Source organism: Anguilla anguilla, chromosome 3, assembly GCF_013347855.1.
Source record: "Anguilla anguilla isolate fAngAng1 chromosome 3, fAngAng1.pri, whole genome shotgun sequence".
Classification (NCBI taxonomy): Eukaryota; Metazoa; Chordata; class Actinopteri; order Anguilliformes; family Anguillidae; genus Anguilla; species Anguilla anguilla.
The window spans coordinates 21,592,468-21,615,958 of record NC_049203.1 but is presented as its reverse complement, the minus strand read 5'-3'; the positions used below and the strand labels follow the sequence as shown (position 1 = coordinate 21,615,958).

Genomic DNA, 23,491 nt, shown 5'->3' with positions numbered 1-23,491 from the left:
CAAACTTGCATGAAGTACTGCTTATTCAACCTGGCTCAGAATTAGGCGACTCCTGTCCTATTTTTTTTAAATTTATTTTTTAATACAAATCTTTTTTTTTTTTCCTGTGAAGAGCAATGTGATTATAAATGAGTTATTAAAAACAAGTAAATGACGGACATGGTGCATGTCCATTTAGTTTGAGGTCTCACCCTTGCTCAGAGGTAACCAACCCTGTTCCTGGAGATCTACCATCCCATAGGTTTTCATTTCAACCCTAATTTGGCACACCTGACTCTACTAATTAGCAGCTCAACAAAGACCTCTAGCTGTTGAATGAGGTATGCTTTGCTAGGGTTGGAGTGGAAACCTACAGGACAATAGATCTCCAGAAACACTGTTGGTTAGCACTGCCCTAGCTCTCACTGATCAGCTGCATTTGGAAGAATCACTGTTACAGTAATTGGGCAGGCCCACTCCTGCCAGCTCAATACACACCTCAGCCTCAAGCATAACCTGGTTGGGCACCTGTGACAATTTCTAAAGAACTCCGTTCAATGAATTTTGTGGTAATTTGAGGATTCCGTCATCTGTTTGTTTTCAACGGCAGACACATCAAGAGGCCAGTACAACCTCGAAGTGAACGAAAGGAACCTACTGATTCCAAAGCCACGTAGGACTGGGGCGAACTGGGGCAGAGCAGGGCAGGGAGGGGGCAGGGAAGGGAAGGTACACTTGAGCACCGGCTTTGCCCAGTTCCAGCAGGACGTGCTTTTCCTGGCACAAAGCAGGCCTGTGAAAGAGCACCTTCATGCCTTTGAGTTTGGAGCCCAGGAGACCACCAGACACCCGAGTCGAGGCAGAAGTGACAAGGCTCTCAGCGCCACATCAACTAGCTTCATTTTAATGGTCAAGTAAGAGTCTATCGTACAGCAATTTACACAGATTTTCTGGTGCTTTTTTTTTTGTTTGTTTTTTTAAAAAAAAATATTCACCGCAACCCATTTTTACTATTTTTCATGATGTTCACCCAGACCGAAAAGAAAGAGGAAAAAAGATTCTGAAAGAAAGAATTCACACCGACTCGTGAATGAAACCTTTCACATACCATATCTGTTCACAGGTAAGAGAGGAAAAAAACATTACAACAAAAGTAGAGGAAGAAATCTTTTAAGTTGACAACAAATCAGCATACTTCAATCTTTTAAGCAGAAATAAAAGACTTTACAGAACATTGGCACTAAACTGACATGATATTGCTCTTATTTACAATAAAAACACATTTAGGGGCCATTCCACAGCTCTTGTCATGTCCCAATCTCAAAACAAATCTTTAGATTTGGAGAAAGACCTGTGAAATGACCCTTTCAACCTGCACTGACACACTCACACACCACCGTGTGTACTGTATATGTATATATCTATGGAAGTGTTACAAACTATTGTCCTTTTTACAAGTGGTATGAAAAAATATTTTCTCCTCGAAATCCAACAGTCGAGATTCTCTATCCCCTTTGTTTTCTAGTATCTGAAAGATTGGTACATTCATTTTCGTACAGTATGACACCAAAGAACATTTGTATATCTTTCTATAGTCTGTTGACAATGTACAGCTTCCCAACAATAGCTTTAATTATGAGCAGCCACTGATAAAGTCTAGCGATTTATATCAATTGTGCAGATCAAGGAAAGTACTTTTGAGCAACTCAATCTATTTAACTTATGAGAGAAAGGATGACATTAATGATAAGTCAAAACAAGATACTTAATTCTGTAGAAAAGCTAAATTCTTGAGCTAAATGTCCCTGCACTGCATACTCCGATCATAGTCTTGAGCACATGGTTTAAGCAGCTTATGTAAACACAAGTGAATTTTCATCTGACAAGCATTCATTAATTAATGATTAATGCAGCTGAACAAATTCAAAAGCTCTGTCGACATCTTCTCATGAAAGAGGATGCTCATAAGTTAGGCAAAGATATTTAAAAAGCACTATCAAGTCTCAGTTTTTGACAAAGCCAGCTTTTAAAAATAGCTAACAGATCTTAAAATTAGATACACTTATCTTATCAGGCTTCTACACCTTAACATTGATTACTGATAAGAGCAGTAATATTCACAATGGGATTTTTCCTATCGAATCGAAATGTCATGACTTTTCAACGCTCACTTGTCACTTCTCATTTTCACAAACACTGCCTGCACATTTTCCTCTCTTAAACATTCGGAAGCACCCAAAAGCACAAGTCCCGTGACTAGTCAGTACCGTCAGAACTTTTGATCTTCTCACGCAAGATTAACCACATAATTAATACGTGCAATGACATGGCAAAATAAAATCTCATTCATAAACTCCATTCAAAATTCACATTTTAATTTCCAAAAAAAAAAAATAAGTTTTCTGTTTTTGAAGAAATTTCAATAAGATCAGTGGCCTGAAAGAAAAACATCTGAACGCGGGTCACAATTTAAACTCTCCCCTCTAGGTTATCTGCATCAGTTAAGTCTCTCGGTGGTAAGGTGCAAGCTTCTTTGTAATGGAAAATAAAAAAAGAAAGAAATTAAATAACGGACATTGATCAGCTATCACAAGACCACCAGCACACCATAGCAACCCAAAGCAGATCATACAGGATGAATGCAATTCCTCCTTCCTTTCCAGTCCTACAAACCACCCTGCAGAATGCAAGTGTTCTTGTTTCTTAATGAGCTCACCCACTTCCCGTTCTAATCACAGCCTCATCAATGTGTTCCAGTGGATTATGGGAAATCTACAAAAATAATAAAGCAGGTCTTACACAATGAACACGCTCAGAACAGAAAGGGTCGCTAAATAAGACGTTAATACGCGTTGCTCTTTTTTGGTGTTTCTTCTCTCCCGGTTTTCTCCGAGACGTACCTCTCGATCGACCGTGCTTTCGGCCCGCTCCGCATGTGTCGGGAACAATGGAGAGCACTTTATACCAGCGGTCTTTTCAAATGCTGTCTGATCTTTACAGTCGCTGCGTTTGCTGCGTCGCAGGGACAGATGCATTTCAAATGCATTTCCCAGACCTTTTTTTTTTTTCCAGTTGTTTTTATTATAAAAATAACATTTAAACTCAGACATGATTTTCCTTTTTATTTTAAAGATTTTTAATATACAACATTGTATTTACACGCTCTAATTTATTTACACAAAATTAACAAGTGGCACTATGAAGTTTAGATTTTCCCCCCCCTCTATAGGTGTCTTTATTTAACAAATAGTAATGATAAATAAAATTTCAAAATCACGTAATTTTTTTTCCCCCCAGGACGACTTGTTGAGTAGCGCTAAAGGCTACATAGTCAGCTGCAAAGTGCTGTCCATTCCCAAGAAGCAAGAAGTGTTTCTTTTACAAAAATACAACCTACCCAACCCAAACCCAGTAATATCCCATAGCAAATCTATAGCTTATGCCATACAACACTTGGTTAATTCAGACAAAGCTCGTAGCTGAACATTCAAGAGGATGAACGAATATTGGTCCTGCAACCCCAGTCCTCTTATGTGTACCATTTACGTGAGTGAGATGCCCTTTGATAAAACGGGAAGAGCACCAACTGGGCTGGACGGCCATCTTTATAGCCAACGTGTACCTGTGACGTCTCTGTGGAGGTTGTTAGGCAGAGCTTCGAACGCACGCTGGAACGGCCAGTACCGTATGGTCATCGAGCTCACGGCACATGGGATGTTATGAAATGCGCCACGGCCGCACGCGGGTGTGTCTCAGCGGCCAGCGACCTGCACCTGTTCGCCCTCCTTCCCCTCTCCTGAAGCAGGAACCACACTCAACTCAACGCACTGGTGAGTCACGCGACCGCGCCAGGGAAGCTCAGCCGGCGTGAGAGAGAGAGAGAGAGAGAGAGTGCTTAAGACCCTGCACCGCTTTGTAGTTGTAATGTGGAAAGGCCTCTTCTTCCCAGGGTAGATGGTTGTGTACCTAACCAATGGAGTCAATCAGAAGCGTCTCGCTAGCTAAAGACCAGGGGCAGATGGCCGAGAGTTTGTATCTGACCTTGCCAAAAGGTTCGAGGTGATGCTGTAAGGACCGGGTGGGAGTGATGGGGGGGGGGGGGGGGGATCTGAAGGCAGTGCTGAAGTAATAGTATGTGTAAAATATGTACTATAGAGCATACTGCAGGGGGGGGGTTTAACTAGATTGAACTCGGCTGCTCTGAGGAGCCAGCAGATGGGGGGGGGGGGTGGAGTCTTCTCTACACCAGCCTGCATCATCTAATGTGTTTTTATAGACTGCAAATGGTGACCTCAAACACGCTTTGCGCTCTATAGCACCGCCTACGTAGCCACACAGACTTTGCGGGAAATGTGATCGACTAGAACGTGCCCCACCCACCCACCCCACCAAAAAAAAAAAACCAAAGAAAAAAAAAGAAAGCAGAAACAATATGACAAGTACAAAAACCTCACTTAAAACCTAACGGCAACAAGAACACAGTTCAACTACTTGGAGTACAAATTCTATGTCAAGCTCAGTGGTGTTAGCATCACTGCAAAGAGCTCGGCGTGAATGCCGAACCGCAGTCACTTGTACCTCATTGACCTGTACCCGAATGTCATTGGCCTGTAACCCAAAGCTCATTCATCTGTACCTAAAACCTCAGTCATCTGTACCAAAAACCCAGTCACTTGCTCTGAGTACCTTACAAAAATGTTATTGGCCTAAACAAATTATTATCGGTCTAAACAGGAAACGCTCGTTTTTGCAAGCTCGCGTTCTGTTTTAACGTGTGGAAAACAACAAGAAATCAAAGAGAGAAAACACTTTAAAGGGGAATTCACACTGATGAGTTAGGTTTTGTTCTCTAATGCAAGAGGCTTCGATACAGCGAGCAACTAGTGTCTCCTGCACCAGACATCTTGGGAGTTTGGAACCACAGACACACTTAAGAAGGAAAAATGCACAGAGACAGGCAGAACGTTCACCCGATTCGAGCAGAGCGAGCACTGCCGACGGCGAGAGGGATCTCTGAGAGCCCACTGAGAGAGAGGACACTGATTAACAGCACGCGCCACTCAAAGCGCTCTACAGTACCGGTCTACCACGGAAGTGCCGTTCAAAAGAGAGCAAGCGGGATCCTCCATTAAAAACAACACCGCCAGGATCATCACTAACTTAAGAAATTCTGTTGCGGAGGGACACCTAGATGACAGAAACGGAATCCATAGTCAACACAGGGGGGGCATAGACATTAACATGAACCTAAAACAATAAATACGCTTTAAAAAGAGCTGCTGTTCACTGAGGTGGACCACGCGGGCGAAGGACCATGTCCGTCTCGTGGATCTGTGTGGAAACCGAAACCGGAGGAGGGGGGGGGTTGGGCAACTGGAAAGAATCAGAAACGTTTTTGACTGTGAAGGTCTGCCCTTCTTAGTTATGGCACTACAGCAATCTCTGTTTTCACACTTCTCTTGACCCTGAACACAAGCTGTCCCCCTAACCAGTTCCTATTCGTTTTGTCATCGATGGATTTTTTTCTTTCTTTCCGTTTTTGAATGCATCTTTTAGTTTCTTTCTTTTTTTTTTTTTCTCGTCAACATAAAGTGCAGCAGTGCGGTTCTCTCCGAAACGTCGGAAGCTCCTTAAGATTCCGCTCGGCGTCCCGTTGGCGAGTGGCGGGAGAGAGGAGGAGAGGAGGACGACGACGACGGGGCGGGGCTGTGACGTGGCGTGGCGTGGCGTGGCGACGCCCGGACGCGGTCGTCCCGAAGTCCAGGCCCGGCGGCCTCGAAGCCCCCGTCTTCCCGCCCGTCGCGGTCGCGGGAGTCGCCGTGCTTCCCGGTCTCTACTCGTACAGGGCGGACTTCAGGGGCTTCACCAGGCCTTCCTCGTACACCTTCAGGATGGCTTCGCACACAAACCTGTACTGGCTCTGAAAGACACACACACACACACACACACACACAGAGGTCACGCCGCGGAGATTCGCACGCTGGTTAGGATGCAGAGGGGGTGGAAAAACTATCAGGATTTACGAAGCCACTGCCTCAAAGATCGGCAAAGGGAATTGCGTCTTTAAAGGTCATAATTCCTCAATCAACACTGTTACTGTTGTTACCGCTGTCCATCATTCTAAGCGACCCCAGTGCCCGGTCACTGTTTATATTACATCATAAGTGTTCGGCACCATTATGTGCCACATAAACTCTGTGCAATGACTGGTCATCCTTTGCCTGGTTGGAGCCAGAAATGTCAATCGTCAAAAAGCCCTTTAAAGCGCTGACCAGTCATTTGAGACTATAATGTCACATGGTCTAATTCGTCTAGAACTTCTGGAAAATACTTGACCGGCCTGTCAGCTAGAATTAACGGGCAAAGGGTCATAAAGGAAGAGCCAGTCGGACCAGAGGCCCAGAACTGGAGAAACCCAAATAACAGAAAGCTTCGCTGCGGTTGTATCTGCTTTCAGCTCCAGGTCATTATCTTATTATTGACCAAATGTCAGGAAAAACATTCATTTTTAAAGTCCCTAAAGTTGTCTGTATATATACAGTTTATATGGAATTAAGCTAAAGTTAAGGGCAATGTCTAGCCACAGGATGTTTGTTTAGAGTTAAACTCATATTTTAATCCTGATATTTATGTTCATTTGCTGAAATAACATTTTTGGTTACCTGTCCTACTAAAAGCACGGCGGAACGGATGCTTGAGGTTTTTTTGTTTCGGCTAAATTTACGCTGGATCACATCCCTGCACACTGAAAACAGCCAACCGACAGTATCACAGTCAGCCAGCCAACGGGATCCTAAGTCTTAGGCACAATGGCGTTCACGCAGAGGCGCTTGTCAATGTGCATTACGCATTGTGGAAATGCTAAACCCAACGCAGCACTCCTGCAAGGCTTCTTTCCACACGCTCCGCGCACAAATCGGGAGGAGAGCGAACGTAGGAGAGCCGCTCGCAGGAAGCGCCGCGGGCGGATTTTAAACCGTAAAAAACTCCACCCAAACTGCTACGCCACAAGCTGAACATCATTCAAACTAACATCGTATCGCAACATCAACGCAAAGATCATTCACTGTGTTTAGTAAACGATCTGATGACATGTGGCCAATTTCCCATTTAGGATTTTTCTTACCCGCCCCCCCCCAACAAAGGACGTCCGGAGCGAGGAAGGCAGACCGAAAGAGGAGGAAGAGGAGCACTCACGGGGGTCTGAATCATCATGGCCCTCTGGTCTCGCATCGTCCTCACGATGTCCAACGGGTACACGGGCTGATTGCATTCAATCAAACACATTGCTGTTTCCATGGTGATCAGCACTCCGGTCCGGCCAATCCCGGCGCTGGGAGACACAAGGAGAGAGAGAGAGAGAGAGAGAGAGAGAGAGAGAGCATAGGCTGTTATAGGCCGCGTTCTGCTCAGCGTGCACGGGAAGGGGGGGGAAGCTGAGGGTCAGGTTTTGCACTAGCAGGTGGGGGGGTGGGGGGGGTCCTACCAAAAGGAGAATGAAGGACATTAACTCAAGAGGAACAGCATCATTTCAATACTCCTCTCGAACACCACTCACAGAATTACACTACGAAAAGGCTCCTTCCTTCTAATAACACGCTGCTGTTTTCCCCTTCCTGTTCACTCGCGTGTTTTTAGAGAAATCCTAAATCCAAAGATCCTTCTGAGTCAATAAACCCTTCGATCTGCTGACTGCAGCCGAGCATTTGAGCCGAACACAGACCGCCTTTAAACAGAACGGACGTTTACTGCAGGTCACCTTAGGTCATCTCTGACTCACAGGCTGACAATTTCATATAAAAAAAAAAAAGGAAGACAAAAACACTTTTCTACAAAGTGCGCAGTAAAGGGACTGCGCAGACAGACTCAGACAGAGCCCACACCGCCCCAGCTGAAGACGCAGAGGGGAGAACTCTTCGCGCTTCGTTTACAGTAAAGCGCGCGTGCGTCTGGGTTGCCACGGTGACCGAAGACACCGCCCCTCTCCGCTGTGACAGCGCCCTCGTGCAGACTGTGCTCAAAGAGCCCGGCCGGCTAGGCTAGGCCGCGCCCGCGGCTCTGAAACGCTCCCGCTCTTTAAATAGCTGACGCTTTCAGCCACAAACTGATGGTTCCCTCACACGTTTACTGTACTCACAGCACATTTACATCAGAGTACATCAGCCCTGCTCCACCCTGTCCACGACTATGAAAATTTAATCTTTTTTTTAAGATGTTTTCATGTCTCTTTCTAAAGTGCCTTTGAGACAGTATTTCTATTCAGGTCAATATTTTTGTGTACTGGGGCAAATATTCCAAAATAGAGGCAAACGTGGCAATTCACTTTCCGGTTAGATTTGTGCTTTGAACAACGCACAGTCTGTGTTTTAACTGGTATTATTTATGTTTATTAAAGACACTATGAGTAGTACTATAAGTTAAAAATCTTTAAAATCATATTTTTTTAATCACTCATGGATCAAGATGAAGTAACCACTGAAAAAGCACAAAATATTTGACAAAATAAATTATGAAACCTAAAAGACCTTGAAGTATAGACACGCCAGGTTTGGGACCAAACAGGGAGCAGGGATATGCAGAATTATTGCATCAGAAGCCCGCTCAGACAGCAGAACATCTGGAGTACTACCTGCAGTGTACCACCAACAGAATAAACCCTACCTGCAGTGTACCACAACTGGAGTAAACCCTACCTGCAGTGTACCACCAATAGTGCAAACCCTATCTGCAGTGTACCACCAATAGTGCAAACCCTACCTGCAGTGTATCACCAATAGAGTAAACCCTACCTGCAGTGTACCACCAATAGAGTAAACCCTACCTGTAGTGTACCACCAATAGTGCAAACCCTACCTGCAGTGTACCACCAATAGAGTAAACCCTACCTGCAGTGTACCACCAATAGTGCAAACCCTACCTGCAGTGTACCACCAATAGAGTAAACCCTACCTGCAGTGTACCACCAATAGTGCAAACCCTACCTGCAGTGTATCACCAATAGAGTAAACCCTACCTGCAGTGTACCACCAATAGTACAAACCCTACCTGCAGTGTACCACCAATAGAGTAAACCCTACCTGCAGTGTACCACCAATAGAGTAAACCCTACCTGCAGTGTACCACCAATAGAGTAAACCCTACCTGCAGTGTACCACCAATAGAGTAAACCCTACCTGCAGTGTACCACCAATAGTGCAAACCCTACCTGCAGTGTACCACCAATAGAGTAAACCCTACCTGCAGTGTACCACCAATAGTGCAAACCCTACCTGCAGTGTACCACCAATAGAGTAAACCCTACCTGCAGTGTACCACCAATAGTGCAAACCCTACCTGCAGTGTACCACCAATAGAGTAAGCCCTACCTGCAGTGTACCACCACCGGCTCATCCTTGCCGGCCCTCTTGCCGCGCACCAGGCTGACGAAATCCAGGAAGTCGGTGGAGTCGTCCGGCACTCCGTGGTCGGGCCACGCCAGGTACTGGATCTGGGTCAGCTGCCGGCTCTCCGTGGTCTGCAAAAGCACCCCACCCCCATCCCCGTTAGTGCGCGTTTCCACGGAAACAAACACTGAGCACCACGGTCGGTGTCACCATAGGGAACAGGCAGTCTGTGCATTCCGCACTACTGCAAAGCACGGTCACCATGACAACTCTGAGAACTTCACCATGGTAACACAGTCAGGCCTCTGCTCTAATAGTCACAATCGCCATGGTAACGGCCTACCGCTCCAAAGCAACTCAGTCGAATGCCAGGGGAACACAATCGGTGCACGCAAGCTACACGATACAGCCCACAGACTGGTGAGATTTTATCAGCAGTCATCAGGGTAAACTGTAGGGAATATTCAAGCGGGTTTTTAAACTCACTTCCAGGTTGGTCAGAGTCATGTCCCTGACGAGAAATGCAGAGTTCCCTTCTTCAGACAGACAGGCCACCTGGAAGTTTCCGTAGGTGCAAGTGACCGAGGGGTTGGGCCAGTACTGATGACACTTCACCTGGGGAACGACGGCAACACCTGCATCAGCTACGTTTTTGAAGAGAGGGAGCAGCCGATAATATGACACAGAAACGCCTCCTTCAGTGCGCTTTAAATGAGCCAATCAACCTCAGTCCCTTCAGTAAGCAAGTTGTTAGACTACTGTGGACTGGGGGGGGGGCGGAGGGGGGAGGGTGCGTCATACCCGTCCTCGCTCCACTTGGGTGGTGAGCATGACCACCATGGAGGAGCCCTGCTCCCAGGTCATCTGCCAGAAGTCTGGGCAGGTGTTGGGCAGTGGCCCCTGGCAGGCGATGTAGCGGTTAATCAGGCTGGAAGCAGGGATCTCCATCTGAGGGGGGACAAAGTCAGACGTGAGACAGGTGGCAAGGTGACCTTGCATATGTGTGTGTGTGTGTGTGTGTGTGTGTGCGCGCATGTGGGAGTATGCATGCGTGTGTGTGTGTGTGTGTGTGTGTGTGTGTGTGTGTGTGTGCGCGCGCATGTGGGAGTATGCATGCGTGTGTGTGTGTTTGTGTGTGTGTGTGTGTGTGTGTGTGTGTGTGTGTGTGCGTGCGGGTGCATGCATGATTATGTGTGTGTGTGTGTGCGCGCATGTGGGAACATGCATGAGTGTGTGTGTGCGTGTGGGAGCATGCATGAGTGTGTGTGTGCGTGTGGGAGCATGCATGTGAGTGTGTGCATGTGGGTGTGTGTGTGTGTGTGCATGTGGGGGCATGCATGTGGGTGCATGTGTGTGTGTGCATGTGGGGGCATGCATGATGGTGTGTGTGTGTGTGTCTGTGTGTGTGCGCGTACGCGAGTATGCATACATATGTGTGTGTGCATGTGGGAGCATGCATGTGGGTGTGTTTGTGTGTGTGTGTGTGTGTGTGTGTGTGTGTGTGCGTGCGGGAGCATGCATGCTTATGTGTGTGTGTGTGTGGGAGCATGCATGTGGGTGTGTTTGTGTGTGTGTGTGTGTGTGTGGGAGCATGCATGTGGGTGTGTTTGTGTGTGTGTGTGTGGGAGCATGCATACATATGTGTGTGTGCATGTGGGGGCATGCATGTGGGTGTGTGTGTGTGTGTGCGTACGGGAGCATGCATACATATGTGTGTGTGCATGTGGGAGCATGCATGTGGGTGTGTTTGTGTGTGTGCGTACGGGAGCATGCATACATATGTGTGTGTGCATGTGGGAGCATGCATGTGGGTGTGCGTATGTTCATCTTGATCTGCTAAAGCCACTTGAGTGGAGAGATATGAAAATGAAGAGCACGTCTGCTCACATTGATGTAATTTGCATTGATGTAGTCGTCCGCGCCCTTCAAAATAACACGCGTTGCGTCATCTGCAAGAAGAAACAGGAGTCCACGCATCAGAGACCGCTGCGCATCCAGCGAAAGGACAAGAAGCAGGTGGGGATCTACTCACAAGGTGAGATGTCTCTGTATCGGTTTTTGGAAATGTTCTGAGGTAATTTGGCACACGACATGGTCATTCCAGGCCTTTTCCGGTACAGTTGCTGCAAAAAGAAAAAAACCCAAAAAACACCAGTAATGTTTATCGATTCACAAACAAATGTTTCTTTAAGTATAACACGAACACAAATGTGTCATGCATCTGACACACCCCTTCCCTATCACACGTTAGGCCCTCTTGTTTATCTGCTGGGATTGCATTTCAGAAATTTCAGATTGTAATCTTGCATGGCCCTAGATCATATGATTTAGACAGCCTCTGGGTGGAACCATTTTTGCTTCTTTTCACCTAACTGATGGTTCCATTTTGATTAAGCACGATGCATTGCTTTCTAAGGTACCCATTATGCAAGATTATTGCATGGAATCACAACTACAAAGTCTCCAGAGTTCAGCTATGATACTATATTTAACCAAGTGCAGCACCCATTAATGCAATACTAATACTACTAGCCTTCTACAAACTAAAGAATTGCACAACCGATGCAAATGAAGTAGTGCTCGGTTGTATGTTTGAGGGGATTAAAATGCTGGATTCAGTCATTTCGATGACAAAATGCTGAACAGAGTAATGTCAGCTCATTTACCGAGCTTGCATCTTTGCATCTAATGTGAATTACTTAATTATCCTGTTTTATTTTATTTTTGCATAAAAACCCCACCTAAGGTCCCACGGCAGCTGAGTGAGGAATTACAATACTGCATAATCTACCAATTTAATTTAGCACAGCTATAATTTGCTCCCAGAACAACTATATTAGATATAATTATGGAGTCTGACTTTTCTGCAAACACACACACACACACACACTATACAGGCGTAGTCTGGCTGAGATCTCCTCAGCCCTTTCCTGTACATACTCTAAACCACAACCTCTCTCTCTAATAGCATATCGAGGGGAAGCAAACAGGAAGCTGTCGAGGCTGCTGAGAGAATAACAGGAAGTAATAGGATTTCACAAAGACATAACCTTTTACAGTCAATAAGCAGCGATTCTGACTGAGCATTGGATGCGAACAGTCACTGAAAAGAGACTATTTTAAATCAACTGAGACCAAAATGCAGCATTAACCAAATGCAGATTTTTACAGTTGAAAATGAGGGCTATCCTTTAATTACCTTGATGATGACTGGTTCAAAAATAATAGCTTTAAAATGAAAGAGGGCCACAGTGGTGTAGAGGATATATAATCCTGACACAAATCTACTCAAATTTAGTCAAAAGGGGTAAACTGCCTACAAGACCACGCTACTCCAGTCGTGGAGGACTGCCGGTGCTATGGGAGGTCAAAGGAGTCGGCAGTCACTAAACCAAACGCATTCAGACTGAGCTGTCCTGACCGAACCAGTTCTGTCTCGTTGTGGGGTTATGAGAGCATTGTGGGTACAGCGGTCTCAGTGACACTGGCGTGCCAGTTAAGGGTCTGCTGTTGTCCACGTGGTTGTGTGTGTGTGTGGGTGGGTGCTGGGGGGGGGGGGGGGGCTGGGCGGGGGGGGCTTCAGACTCACGTCAAACTGAGCCAGAAGCCCGCCGCTGCTCAGACCCTCCTTCAGCTGCTGCATGGCCCCCCTCCAGGCGTCCTCGTCCAGCTGGGACGGGTCCACCGGGGACTTCTCCGGGATGTACTGGAAGTCCGGCTCCGTCTCCAGCTTCTCCTCCACCACGTCGTAGATGGCTGCAGGTCCCCCCAAAAAAAGAAATGGGACGGAATGGGTTGAGGCAGCCGAAACCAAGACTGGAAAATTCTAAAGACAGGAGGCTAATTTAAAAGTAAGCAGCAGCGAAGGCTACGAGCCGCCACAGAAACTGACACGTGGGCTTGATGGTAAAACGGTAAAAGCGACTCCAGAGGAGAGGGGACGAGAACAATGTACAGATTAGAGCCTTCAGCTGGACCAAGAAAAAAAAAGCAAACATTGAATATCGCATTCCAAAAAATAGACCTGATTATATTTGAATATCTATTGCTAAATTTGCACAATAACCGCGTAAGCACACTTTTAGGTGCTTCCTGTGATGAGCGTTTTGTCCATAAGGGGGTGCAAGACCGGCTCAAAGGCGAAGGAAGCTAACATTTCCACTTGGATTTTAAATTGTTGATGAATAGTGACAAAACTAAGCAGGGTTTGTTAACCCTTAGTTACTAGGTAAACTGACTGACAATATTATACGTTTTAACAGCAAACTAAAGTAAAAAAAAAAAAAAAACATATATATAATTTCCATGTCGTAACATAAATACAGTCAGGACGACGACTTCTAACCCAACAATTAAACCCTTCATTTTCTATTTACCACGACATTCTAATTCTGTAATGACCTGGGTTACATATTACGCCATTGCTGCGATGAACAATTGAAAAACAGCTCAGTTTCAGTCGGGCTGCCTGTGTGAGCGGCACCGTCCCATCAGAGATCACTTGGCAGAAGACCAAGACGCTCTGCTTGGCTAGAGACGGGCGCCGCGAGTCAGTGCGACGTTCCCCGCTGAGGTAAACGCGCGCTCCGCCTGAGCAGATTGGGCAGGAACGCCCAGGTGTTTCTGCGCTGGCTGCGCAGCGGATCTGCACCGCAGCAGAGGATTCTGGTCAGCCGGTGGCACAAGCGTAGCTTTCACCTCACGCTGCTGGAACACCTGGACTCCTAGACAAATGCGAAGTCTCGCAACCATGCTAGATAGCCTAGCAGTTGTTTCATATGAAAATGTCACCCTATCTCCTCCCCCCGCCCCCCCCCCCCCCCCCCCCCCCCCCCCCCAAACCAACGTGTGTGGCTGGTGGCACTTTCTTTCCACACGTCATCGCCTCTTGCCGCAGAACACCAATTAGCCGTGGTGCTTCCAAAAATTCAAAACCTGATTGGCCATGTACCAGGGGTAAAAAGGTCAGGAAAGAGCCATCCTCAGTAGAAAATGCGCTTTCCGTCACATGGCACGCACATAAAACAATTACACATTCAAATGTTAACTTTAACGATTTGAAAAGCAAATTTCTCCTATTTCGAGGAAAAATTCACATTCGCATTGTCTGACAGAGCCGTGGTGGAGAAGAGCGCCATTGCCTGCAGATAAAGGCGGTCAGAGAGAAAGGGCTGTGAGGTGTAGACTTTGCTGCAGGAAATAAGAAGCTGCAACCCCCCGAAAAGACAAATCTCTATCCTCGCTCTTGGACAGGTACGCTCAATAACCTTCCCCATGGATGAGAGGCTAGGCTAGATTTCCAGCTAACCAAGCAATCTTTTCACACTATTGGAAGAGATGAGAGGCTATTGTTTCACTAAAAGTATGTCAACAGGAAGAAGCAGTAAATCAGGGATTATGCATTATGCTAGAGCGCTACAAAGGCCAAAAGGATGCTGGGACACGCAGCAAAAAGCACCGAGTATAAATCGAAGGAGGTTATATTGATGTTATATAGTGCCTTTATTAGACCATGCCTACAGTATTGTGAAAAGTCATGGGCAACAAGCTACAAGAAAAATACAGAAGCTCTTGAAAGAGGAGTGTGGCAAGTGGGTGGGGGTCTTGTGCCTGAGCAGGGACTGTCATATGGGCAGGGCCTGGAGTATAGGCGTGGCTTGAAGCAGTGACAGAGCCTGGCATATGGGTGGGGTTTTGCGTGTGGATGGGGTCTGCTGCACAGGCACTGCCTGGCGTATGGGCGTGGCCTGGCCTGTGGGCGTGGCCTGGCGCGCAGGGCCCTCACCATTGGGCCGGACCAGCAGGATGAGCTCCCCGGAGTGGCTCTCGCAGCTGGCCTTGATGAACATGACCACCTGGTCGTGGGTGTGCTCCGAGATGTCCCGGCCATTGATCAGCACCACCTGGTCCCCCTCGTTCAGACGAGGCACGCACAGGTCAGCCTGGGGGCGGAGTCAGAACAGTGAGAGTTACCACGGCGCCGCACAGAAGACCCCAGCTGCAGTACACCATCTAATAACACCCTAATATGCCTCTATTTAAAATGCATGGCTACACTCTGAAAACCACAGACCGCCTGAAGCCCTTTATCTCTGATATAATGCAGGGCCTGAACGCCACACTACCAGGAGACCAATGAGTGCCACCAACTCTCAACCAGCCAGAGTATCACACTGACAAACATACACGTGCATACATGCACACTCTCAATCACACACTCTCACTCATACACACACACACACACACACACACACACACACACACACACACACACACACACACACACACACACACACACACACACACACACACACACACGCACAGACACATGCACACTCTCAATCACACACTCTTACTCATACACACACACACACACACGTGCACACTCTCAATCACACACTCTTACTCACACACACACACACACACACACACAGACACATGCACACTCTCAATCACACACTCTTACTCATACACACACGCGCACACGCGCACACTCTCAATCACACACTCTCACTCATACACACACACACACACACACACACACAGACACACGCACACTCTCACTCATACACACACACACACACACACACACACACAGGCTCAATCACACACTCTTACTCATACACACACACACACACACACACACACACACAGACACATGCACACGCTCAATCACACACTCTCACTCATACACACAGACGGGCACACACACACACGCACACTCTCAATCACACACACAGATGGGCACACACACACAGACACATGCACACGCTCAATCACACACTCTCACTCATACACACAGACGGGCACACACACACACACACACGCGCACACTCTCAATCACACACTCTCACTCATACACACACACACACACACACACACACACACACACACAGACACACGCACACTCTCACTCAAACACAAACACACACACACACACACACACACACAGCACAAAGAGCCACGAAGACACCGGTCATGCTCGCATGCACACGTTGCTGATCTAAGATCAGCCATCAGACATTACGGCTCCGCGTTATTTCCCCGAGCGATACAGGATCAAACATTAACAGGGCTGCAGTGTGCAGTTACAATCCCAGCGGTGTTCCCTCTCCGGCGCAACCTGCTCCAGGACACAGGTACAAACCCGGGGGGGCGGGGGGGGAGACGAACCCAAAACCTACCGACGTTCCGGGAGCCACCCGCGACACGATGACAGGCATCTTCTGATCGGCGCCGCCCTAGAGGCCAGAGCGGGACAGGCGTTAGAGAGAGAGTCGCCGTGCGGTCGCGCGGCTCTGAGGGAGGGGCAGACGGGGGGACAGACGGGGGGGGGGCAGGGGGGCGGTGCCTCACCTTCACGTTGAAGCCGAATCGCCCGTTTTCGTCAGGCCTCATTTTGATCAAGACCAGGTTGTCGTGAGGAACGACCCCGTTCAGCTGTGGAGAGAGAGGAGGAGAGGGGAGAGGGGAGAGGGGAGAGAGAGGGGAGAGAGAGGGGAGAGAGACAAAAGAGAGAGAGGAGGAGAGGGGAGAGGGGAGGAGAGAGAGAGGGGAGAGAGAGGAGAGAGACAGAGGAGAGAGACAGAGGAGAGAGAGAGAGGGAGAGAGAGGGGAGAGGAAGAAGAAGAGAACAGAAATAGGGAAGAGAGAGGAGAGGTGAAAGAGAAGAGACGGGGCAGAGAGAAGAGGAGAGAGAGCAGGAGAGAAGAGGAAGAGCATGTCATTCAGCTGTCTTTGAAAACGTAATAAAAGTATGCTTGTGATGTCAGAAAGGGAAAAGTGGTTTAACATCTTGAGAAGAGCCCTGGAGAACACGTTAAACGCGGTCAACTTAACCGCAGAGGAGCGGTTTAAAGGGGGCGTGAGCTGGAGCACTGCGTTCATCCGTCAGCTCAGAGGCGCAGCGCGTCGAACGACGGCGTCGGGGGGGGCGGCGGTCTCACCATGGACTTGTCCGAGGCCGGGACGTCGTACATCTCGTTGACGTGGTTGTCCAGCTCCTGCTGGGAGTGGGACTGGATGATCTGGCTGTACACGGTCTTCCGGGACTGTTTGGGCGGCAGAGCGGGAGGCTGCCCATCGATGGTACCATCCGGAGACCTGGGGGAGGGCAGAAAGGGGGGGGGGGAGAGAGAGAGAGAGAGAGAGAGAGAGAGAGAAAGAGAGAGAGAGATATTTAAAATTTTAAAACCCCTTTTATTGAGACATTGTTCCAACACAAAAAAAACATGACTTCAAAAAAAAAAACAGCCCACACAACAACAAAAAAACCCATTAACCCAGCACAGGCATTGAGCGAGAGAGAGATTGACAGACACAGGAAAGTCATTACTGCCACAGCCGGCTGAGGGGGTGTACAGGTGTAGAAGATATCGTTTTGGCCTCTACAGTGATAGAGCGGCTGTAAAAACAGACACGTCTGGAACCTGACGAAGCCGAAGAGGAGGTCACAGGTTAAGCGAACTCCATTTCTGAACATCCGCCCTCCTGATCCCGTACTGAAGAGTCAGAGAGAGGCAATTGGGGAAGCGTTCTCCCGCCCCTTCTGCCGCCTGTGAGTTCTGCCAAACCTTCAGTTTGTGGGAGGCAGGGGAGCATTTGCCGTGCAGCTCAGAGGTTTTGGGTTCGATTCCCGGCAGAGAACTGCTGCTGTGGTAACTTTTGGGGAGACGCGCTGGCGTCTGGTTCTGACCCCAGAAACCCCTGCAAACTGGATCATCCAAACAATCACCCCCGTAGAGGAGCACTGGCTGCTTTAGGAGGGGGGCAGCCATGTGCACGCTGATCCAGCCCGAGCCACACAGTGACATACAGGGCCCTCTGTAAACAACACACAGCCCCGCCCTGCCAGCACGCTAACGCGCTGAGCAGAGTCCGGGCCTCACAGCCCTCTGTCGCATCAGCGCTTCTGACGGGCCGAGAGGCCGGCAGGTGCGAGGACCCCGCCCCTAGACCCCCACCCCCACCCCAAGCTCACCCCCCCCCCCCTCCCGGCCGGCCCCCCCAGCCAAGAAAAACAACCCCGGACACAACTGCGTTTAACTCCATCAGCTTCAACGCATGCACATCGCAAGCCCTGCACGTCGACAGAGAACCAGGAGAAAGCTGTTTTCCTGTTGCAAGATAAAGAACTTAATGGTGCGTCCCACTGTAGCGTATTAGCATAACAAGCTGTGAGCATTAAGCATTATGCCCACAGCCCAGACTCCAGGTCTTTATGTTTGCCCAGCCAAGTTCCAGCCTCATTATGAATGCTTAGATGACAGCCATGAAAGCAGCCTGCTTTGTAGTCTGGAGGCAGAGCTTGATGCTACAGCCCAGAGGCCATTTACATAATAAAAAACAAACGGTTCAGAAACATTGGTAAAATAAACAGAAACGTGGAAAGGCGGGAGGGGGGGTGGGGGGTGAGAGAGGGAGGTGCGCGTGGGAGTGTAGTGAGATTATACATGCGCAAGAATCTGCTGCCACCCCACCCCACCCCACCCCCCCTCTCCTCTCCCCACCCAACCAGCTCAGCCACCGCTGCAGCGTGCATCAGCGTTCCAGTGTATGTTTACCCCGCACCGGGGGCTGAGTGTATCAGACTTAATTGCAAACAGGACGTTGTTTTTTTCCCCAGCGCTTTCAGGAGCGGTGGCGAGGAGGCCCGTCTCGTCAGGGCAGCGGGACGCCCGGCCACGCGAAGTCAGCCGGGAGACGCTCGACGCCGGGGGTTATGGGGGCTTGAGCGCTCGGCGAACTCCCCGACAGACTTAAAAAGACCGGGCGGGTTTTCACGAGCGCTGGAACCGAGGAACGCGCCTCTTTTAACGAGCGCGTTTTTACGGGGTTCCTTTGAAGCGTTTCGTTTCGGGCCGCTAAGTGGCCTCTGAGGCCTGCAGGGTGGAAGTTCGCTTTCAGACTTGCGGTCGAGACAAAGAGGAGGGGGGGAAAAAAAGTCTCAATTTAAAATAAGACGGAAAAAAATCCTAATTGCACTGTTGTTTGCGCAATTAAAACGCAGACTCGCCCTGTGAGGGAAAAAGCTCTCAGACCTAAACAGCGCCAGGTTGGTTTCCGTTTGGCTAACAACAGGCTAACAGAACTCCGTTCCCCCCTCCCCCCCCCAGTACATTTGTGATCTTAGCTCTAGAATGGCCATAGTACCGTCACAATCTGGACTGAAGAAAGTACCCCAGACCACTGGGGGGCAGTCTACCCAAGGGGCCACCCTCAAAGGGCAGCCAGTTCTGCACGGCATGCAGCACAGTTGTGGCACAGCACCCTGTGAAAACTCACTAGCACACGACACAGTCCGAACGCTACCTGAGAGTCTCTTAACTCTTAACCTGCGAGACTCCACCTTTAATACCACCTGCTTCCCTGCTCAATGCACAACCCACACATGGGCACCCGCTTCCCCAGACAACCCTGGCGGGGTGTGGAGAGCGGGCAGAAGGAGCACTCATCCAGCACACGTGGAGCAGTCATAAGAACCGACCGCGAGGGACTACAAGTCCCAGAGGCTCACGAGATGGCGGCAAGGCCGTTGCCTTCACGTGACGTGCTTATTCTTCCTCTGGGCAGACTAACGCTTACCTGGGGAGCCCAACGCAGCCCTTCGGTTTTTACGGCTGGAAGCTTACTGAGGAGACCGAGGCGTGGGTCGGCCCCAGAGGGGACAGGGCCTGGGCCACCACCCGGGATGTGAACCCTTAGCCTTCGCGGGATGAGTTTCTGGTTCCCGTACAACACGCTCCCCCAATTTTCCAAACAGCAGGCTCAGATCAGGCTGCTGGGGGTTAATGTAAAGCCTCAAGGTGCTCGAGGCCCATAAAAACTCATTCAGGATCAGCAAACTCCTGCTAACAAGGACAAATCATCGCTAAGGGAGAAGCCTCCTCTGATCCAGGGTCGGTGAACTCACATTACCATGGATAAATCATCACAGCGGGAGAAACCTACACTGATCCAGGGTCAGTAGAACTCGTGCTACCGAGGACAAAAGCTCACTGAGGCGGAAGCCTCCACTGACCCAGGGTCAGCGAGGAGGGCTCATCAGCACAAAGGGGCGGAGGAGCGGAGCGGGGCGAGACGCTTACGGTGACGAGTCCAAGCTGATGCTGTTGGCCTGGGTGGAGGAGGCCGACTTGTGGTTGGCGAAGACCTGCCCGGGCGAGGTGTGGATCACGTGGTCCACCAGGTGTCCGACGGAAGACGGTCGCAGGCGGGTCCCCTCTTGTGCAAACATGGAGTTCCGGCTGTGGGGTTTGGATTGGGGGAGGGGGGGAAGGCATAAGGGTTCAGTCCGGCTCAGAGCACTGTGCCGTATCAGTGGGCAGGATGTCTGAGGGGGAGACGGCATCTGGCAATACCTGTGTGTATGTGTGTGTGTGTGTGTGTGTGTGCGTGCGAGTGAGAGAGAGTAAGAGTGCGAGTGTGTGTGTGTGTGTGTATTTGTGAGGCAGTAAGAGTGTGTGGTTCCTCTAACAGGCTGTGTTGGACACGATGCATTTGGAGCTGCTGCTTCCTGACCTGATTTCTCCCCCAGAGCTGGAGGGCTGAATGCTGCACCCCCCCAATCCCCCAACCCCCCCATCCCCCCCACACTCTCGTCCCGCTCTTCTGACTGCCCCCCCCCCCCCTCGGGCATCCGTCCCCCTCCCCCCAGCTCCACTCCAGCCTCAGACACACAGTTCCACTCCCGACTCTCTACCCAGAGCACAGGATCTCGGTGTTTGGACAGGGCGGGGTGGGGCGGGGCAGGGCGTCGGCCGGTACTCACTGGTTGGGGGTGCCGGGCGGGGAGCGGGTGGGAAGGCTCTGGGTCTCCAGCCGCTCGTCCGACAGGGAATTGCGGCTGACGGATTCCCAGTCCGTCCCGCTGATCAGCTTCCGGGCCAGGGGCTTGCTGGGAGACCTGCAGGGGGGACAGGGGGACAGAGAGGGGCGGGGCCCGTCACAACACTGAGCCCAGAGAGCCGGGGGGAAAACGAAACGCCCCGACCGGAAAGACCCGCAGGCTGACCCCGCGGCCTCGGGCTCCACTGCGCTCTCCCGACGCCCGGGGAGGACGGTGCTGTCACAGTGCATTATGGGATAGTTTCGGCGTGCCGTGCCGCTCTGAGCCTCAGCAGATCTGTTCTACACGATGGCGTGCGAAGTCGTACGCCAGAGTGCGCAAGCCTAATGGACACTGACATATTCAGGCACTCCTCCGTATCTGCTCTGATGGACCTCCTGCGTCTGCCGTGAGAAGGAAATGAGACTGAAAAGCGGGCTTGTCCTCAGATGGTCTCAGAACCTGAAGCGTACGACTACCTCAGACCACATTTCTCCCCCCGATCAATTTCTCTCCCTCGTATTTACGATTTGTCCCAATTTGAAAATGGACAGTTGTACTTGTATTATCTTACAGGGTGCAGTGCTCTTGTTGTTCCAGCCCATTAGCTGATCTACAGTTACTTTGCAGTCTGTCAGATAATCTGCGCAGTCGCTCTACGGTCAGTCAGCTGATCTGCGCAGTCGCTCTGCAATCCATCAGCTGATCTGTGCAGTTGCTCTGCAGCCCGTCAGCTGATCTGCGCAGTCCACCAGCTGATCTGCACAGTCATTCTGAAGTCTATCAGACGATCTGCGTAGTTGCTCTGCAGTCTATCAGACGATCTGCGCAGCCGCTCTGCAGTCAGTCAGCTAATCTGCGCAGTTATTCTCCAGATCCTCAGCCGACACCGCAGACAGGCCAGGATCTGGCTTCACGCACTGAGGTTCAACTTCCAGACAGGCTGCGAGCAGCAGCCAAACCATTAATGACAAGCCTGCCCCGGCTGTGCCCTCCGCACCCCGCTTGTCCCCGGCATCGCGTGCGGGAGGAAAAAGTTTCATAAATAATTAAAGCGACGGAGTCGGAAATAGCACGGGCGCTCCAGAGCCTCCCGCGGAGAGAGAGAGAGAGACGTTTCCGTGAGAACGGCGCGTTCGGCGGCTGCGTTCCTGACGGGGACAGACCGTGCGGGGTCGCGGCCTCTCCGAACCCGCCGGCGTCTGCGGCGCCCTCGACGCGACGACGTCCTAGCGTAGGGGCGCTCGCCAGCCCGGCGAGGCGCTACAGGAGAAGCTTCGCTCGGGGTAGCCGCCGCTGGCGGGCGCAGACGTTGAGATGCTGAACGAGGCAAAGGAACGGAAACTCAGCCGCACAGGTACCTATATCTCCCCACGGTCTGCGCACAAAGCCCGGTGTGCAAACCGCCGCCACGCTTCATTCTCTGCAGCAGAGCAGTACGGCTGTACTGTCTGCAGGTCTGTTTCAGGCGAACGCAGGTGAATGTATGCGAAAGGCAACCTGACCTCAGAGGTCAAAGGTAACCACTACAGAAGAACCTGGGTCACAACTGCCCAGACGGTGAAAACAGGTGATCCCCCTGACCCCCCCCCGCGGACCCCGAAATGTATCTTTACTGGTTTTTTTTTACACATTTTACATTTAAAACTCAACTCCTTCTAAAAGGCGAAAAGGAACAAAGGAACAAAGGCACATTTAAACACAGACGTTCACCAAAATCGCGAAAATCGCAGCACAAACAGCTACGCAAGAAAAGAAACCCGGTCTACAAATTTGCACAATAAGAAAACGGTCAAAGGAAAAAAAGCCAATCTACAAATCAAAAAGCACACGATGTCCAAAACGACGATGGCAAAGACAACGATTATTCTCAGACACTCTTTGCTTTAAATGGTTTAAAGACACCAGCAGTACGTGCGCTCAGGAATGGGGGCGAAGAGCGGGTGCCCCTCCTGGGGGGGGTGGACTATACTACTTTTCCACCGGACCCCCGAAAAGCGCGGCGAGAGGCCGTTCCCTCCCGCGATCGCGGGCGAGCAGAAGCTTCCTGTACGCTCGCGCGGGCGAGCAGAAGCTTCCTGTGCAGACCCGCCGCCCCGCCGCCCCACCCGGAAGGCGCTCGGGGCGGGCGGAGCGGAGGCTGGGTTCCGAGGGATTGAGAGAGAGAGAGAGAGAAGGAGAGAAGGAGAGGGGGGTACCTGTGGGAACCAGCGGAGGGGCGAGCTCCGCTTCCAGCCGGGCGCTTCGGTGCCGCTCTGTCCTCCGGAGCGGAGGGGAGCGGAGCGGAGCGGAGGGGAGGGGA

General features: G+C 50.2%; 1 protein-coding gene across 2 annotated transcripts in view; it reads right to left on the bottom strand.

Annotated features, from left to right (window-relative positions):
• Positions 1-4,830: 4,830 nt before the first annotated feature.
• Positions 4,831-23,491, bottom strand: part of ptpn4a (protein tyrosine phosphatase non-receptor type 4a) — an 80,043-nt gene continuing 61,382 nt past the window's right edge. For both annotated transcript variants that reach the window (XM_035409106.1, XM_035409105.1), the window contains exons 14-27: positions 21,133-21,267; positions 20,450-20,608; positions 17,309-17,465; positions 16,719-16,802; positions 16,547-16,603; positions 15,148-15,304; positions 12,952-13,118; positions 11,395-11,485; positions 11,250-11,311; positions 10,164-10,310; positions 9,849-9,977; positions 9,345-9,493; positions 7,177-7,312; positions 4,831-5,899 (exon numbers count right to left, since the gene is read on the bottom strand). In XM_035409106.1, coding sequence (XP_035264997.1) covers positions 5,813-5,899; positions 7,177-7,312; positions 9,345-9,493; positions 9,849-9,977; positions 10,164-10,310; positions 11,250-11,311; positions 11,395-11,485; positions 12,952-13,118; positions 15,148-15,304; positions 16,547-16,603; positions 16,719-16,802; positions 17,309-17,465; positions 20,450-20,608; positions 21,133-21,267 — 1,717 coding nt within the window. In that variant the 3' untranslated portion in view covers positions 4,831-5,812. The remainder of the gene's footprint in view (positions 5,900-7,176; positions 7,313-9,344; positions 9,494-9,848; positions 9,978-10,163; positions 10,311-11,249; positions 11,312-11,394; positions 11,486-12,951; positions 13,119-15,147; positions 15,305-16,546; positions 16,604-16,718; positions 16,803-17,308; positions 17,466-20,449; positions 20,609-21,132; positions 21,268-23,491) is intronic.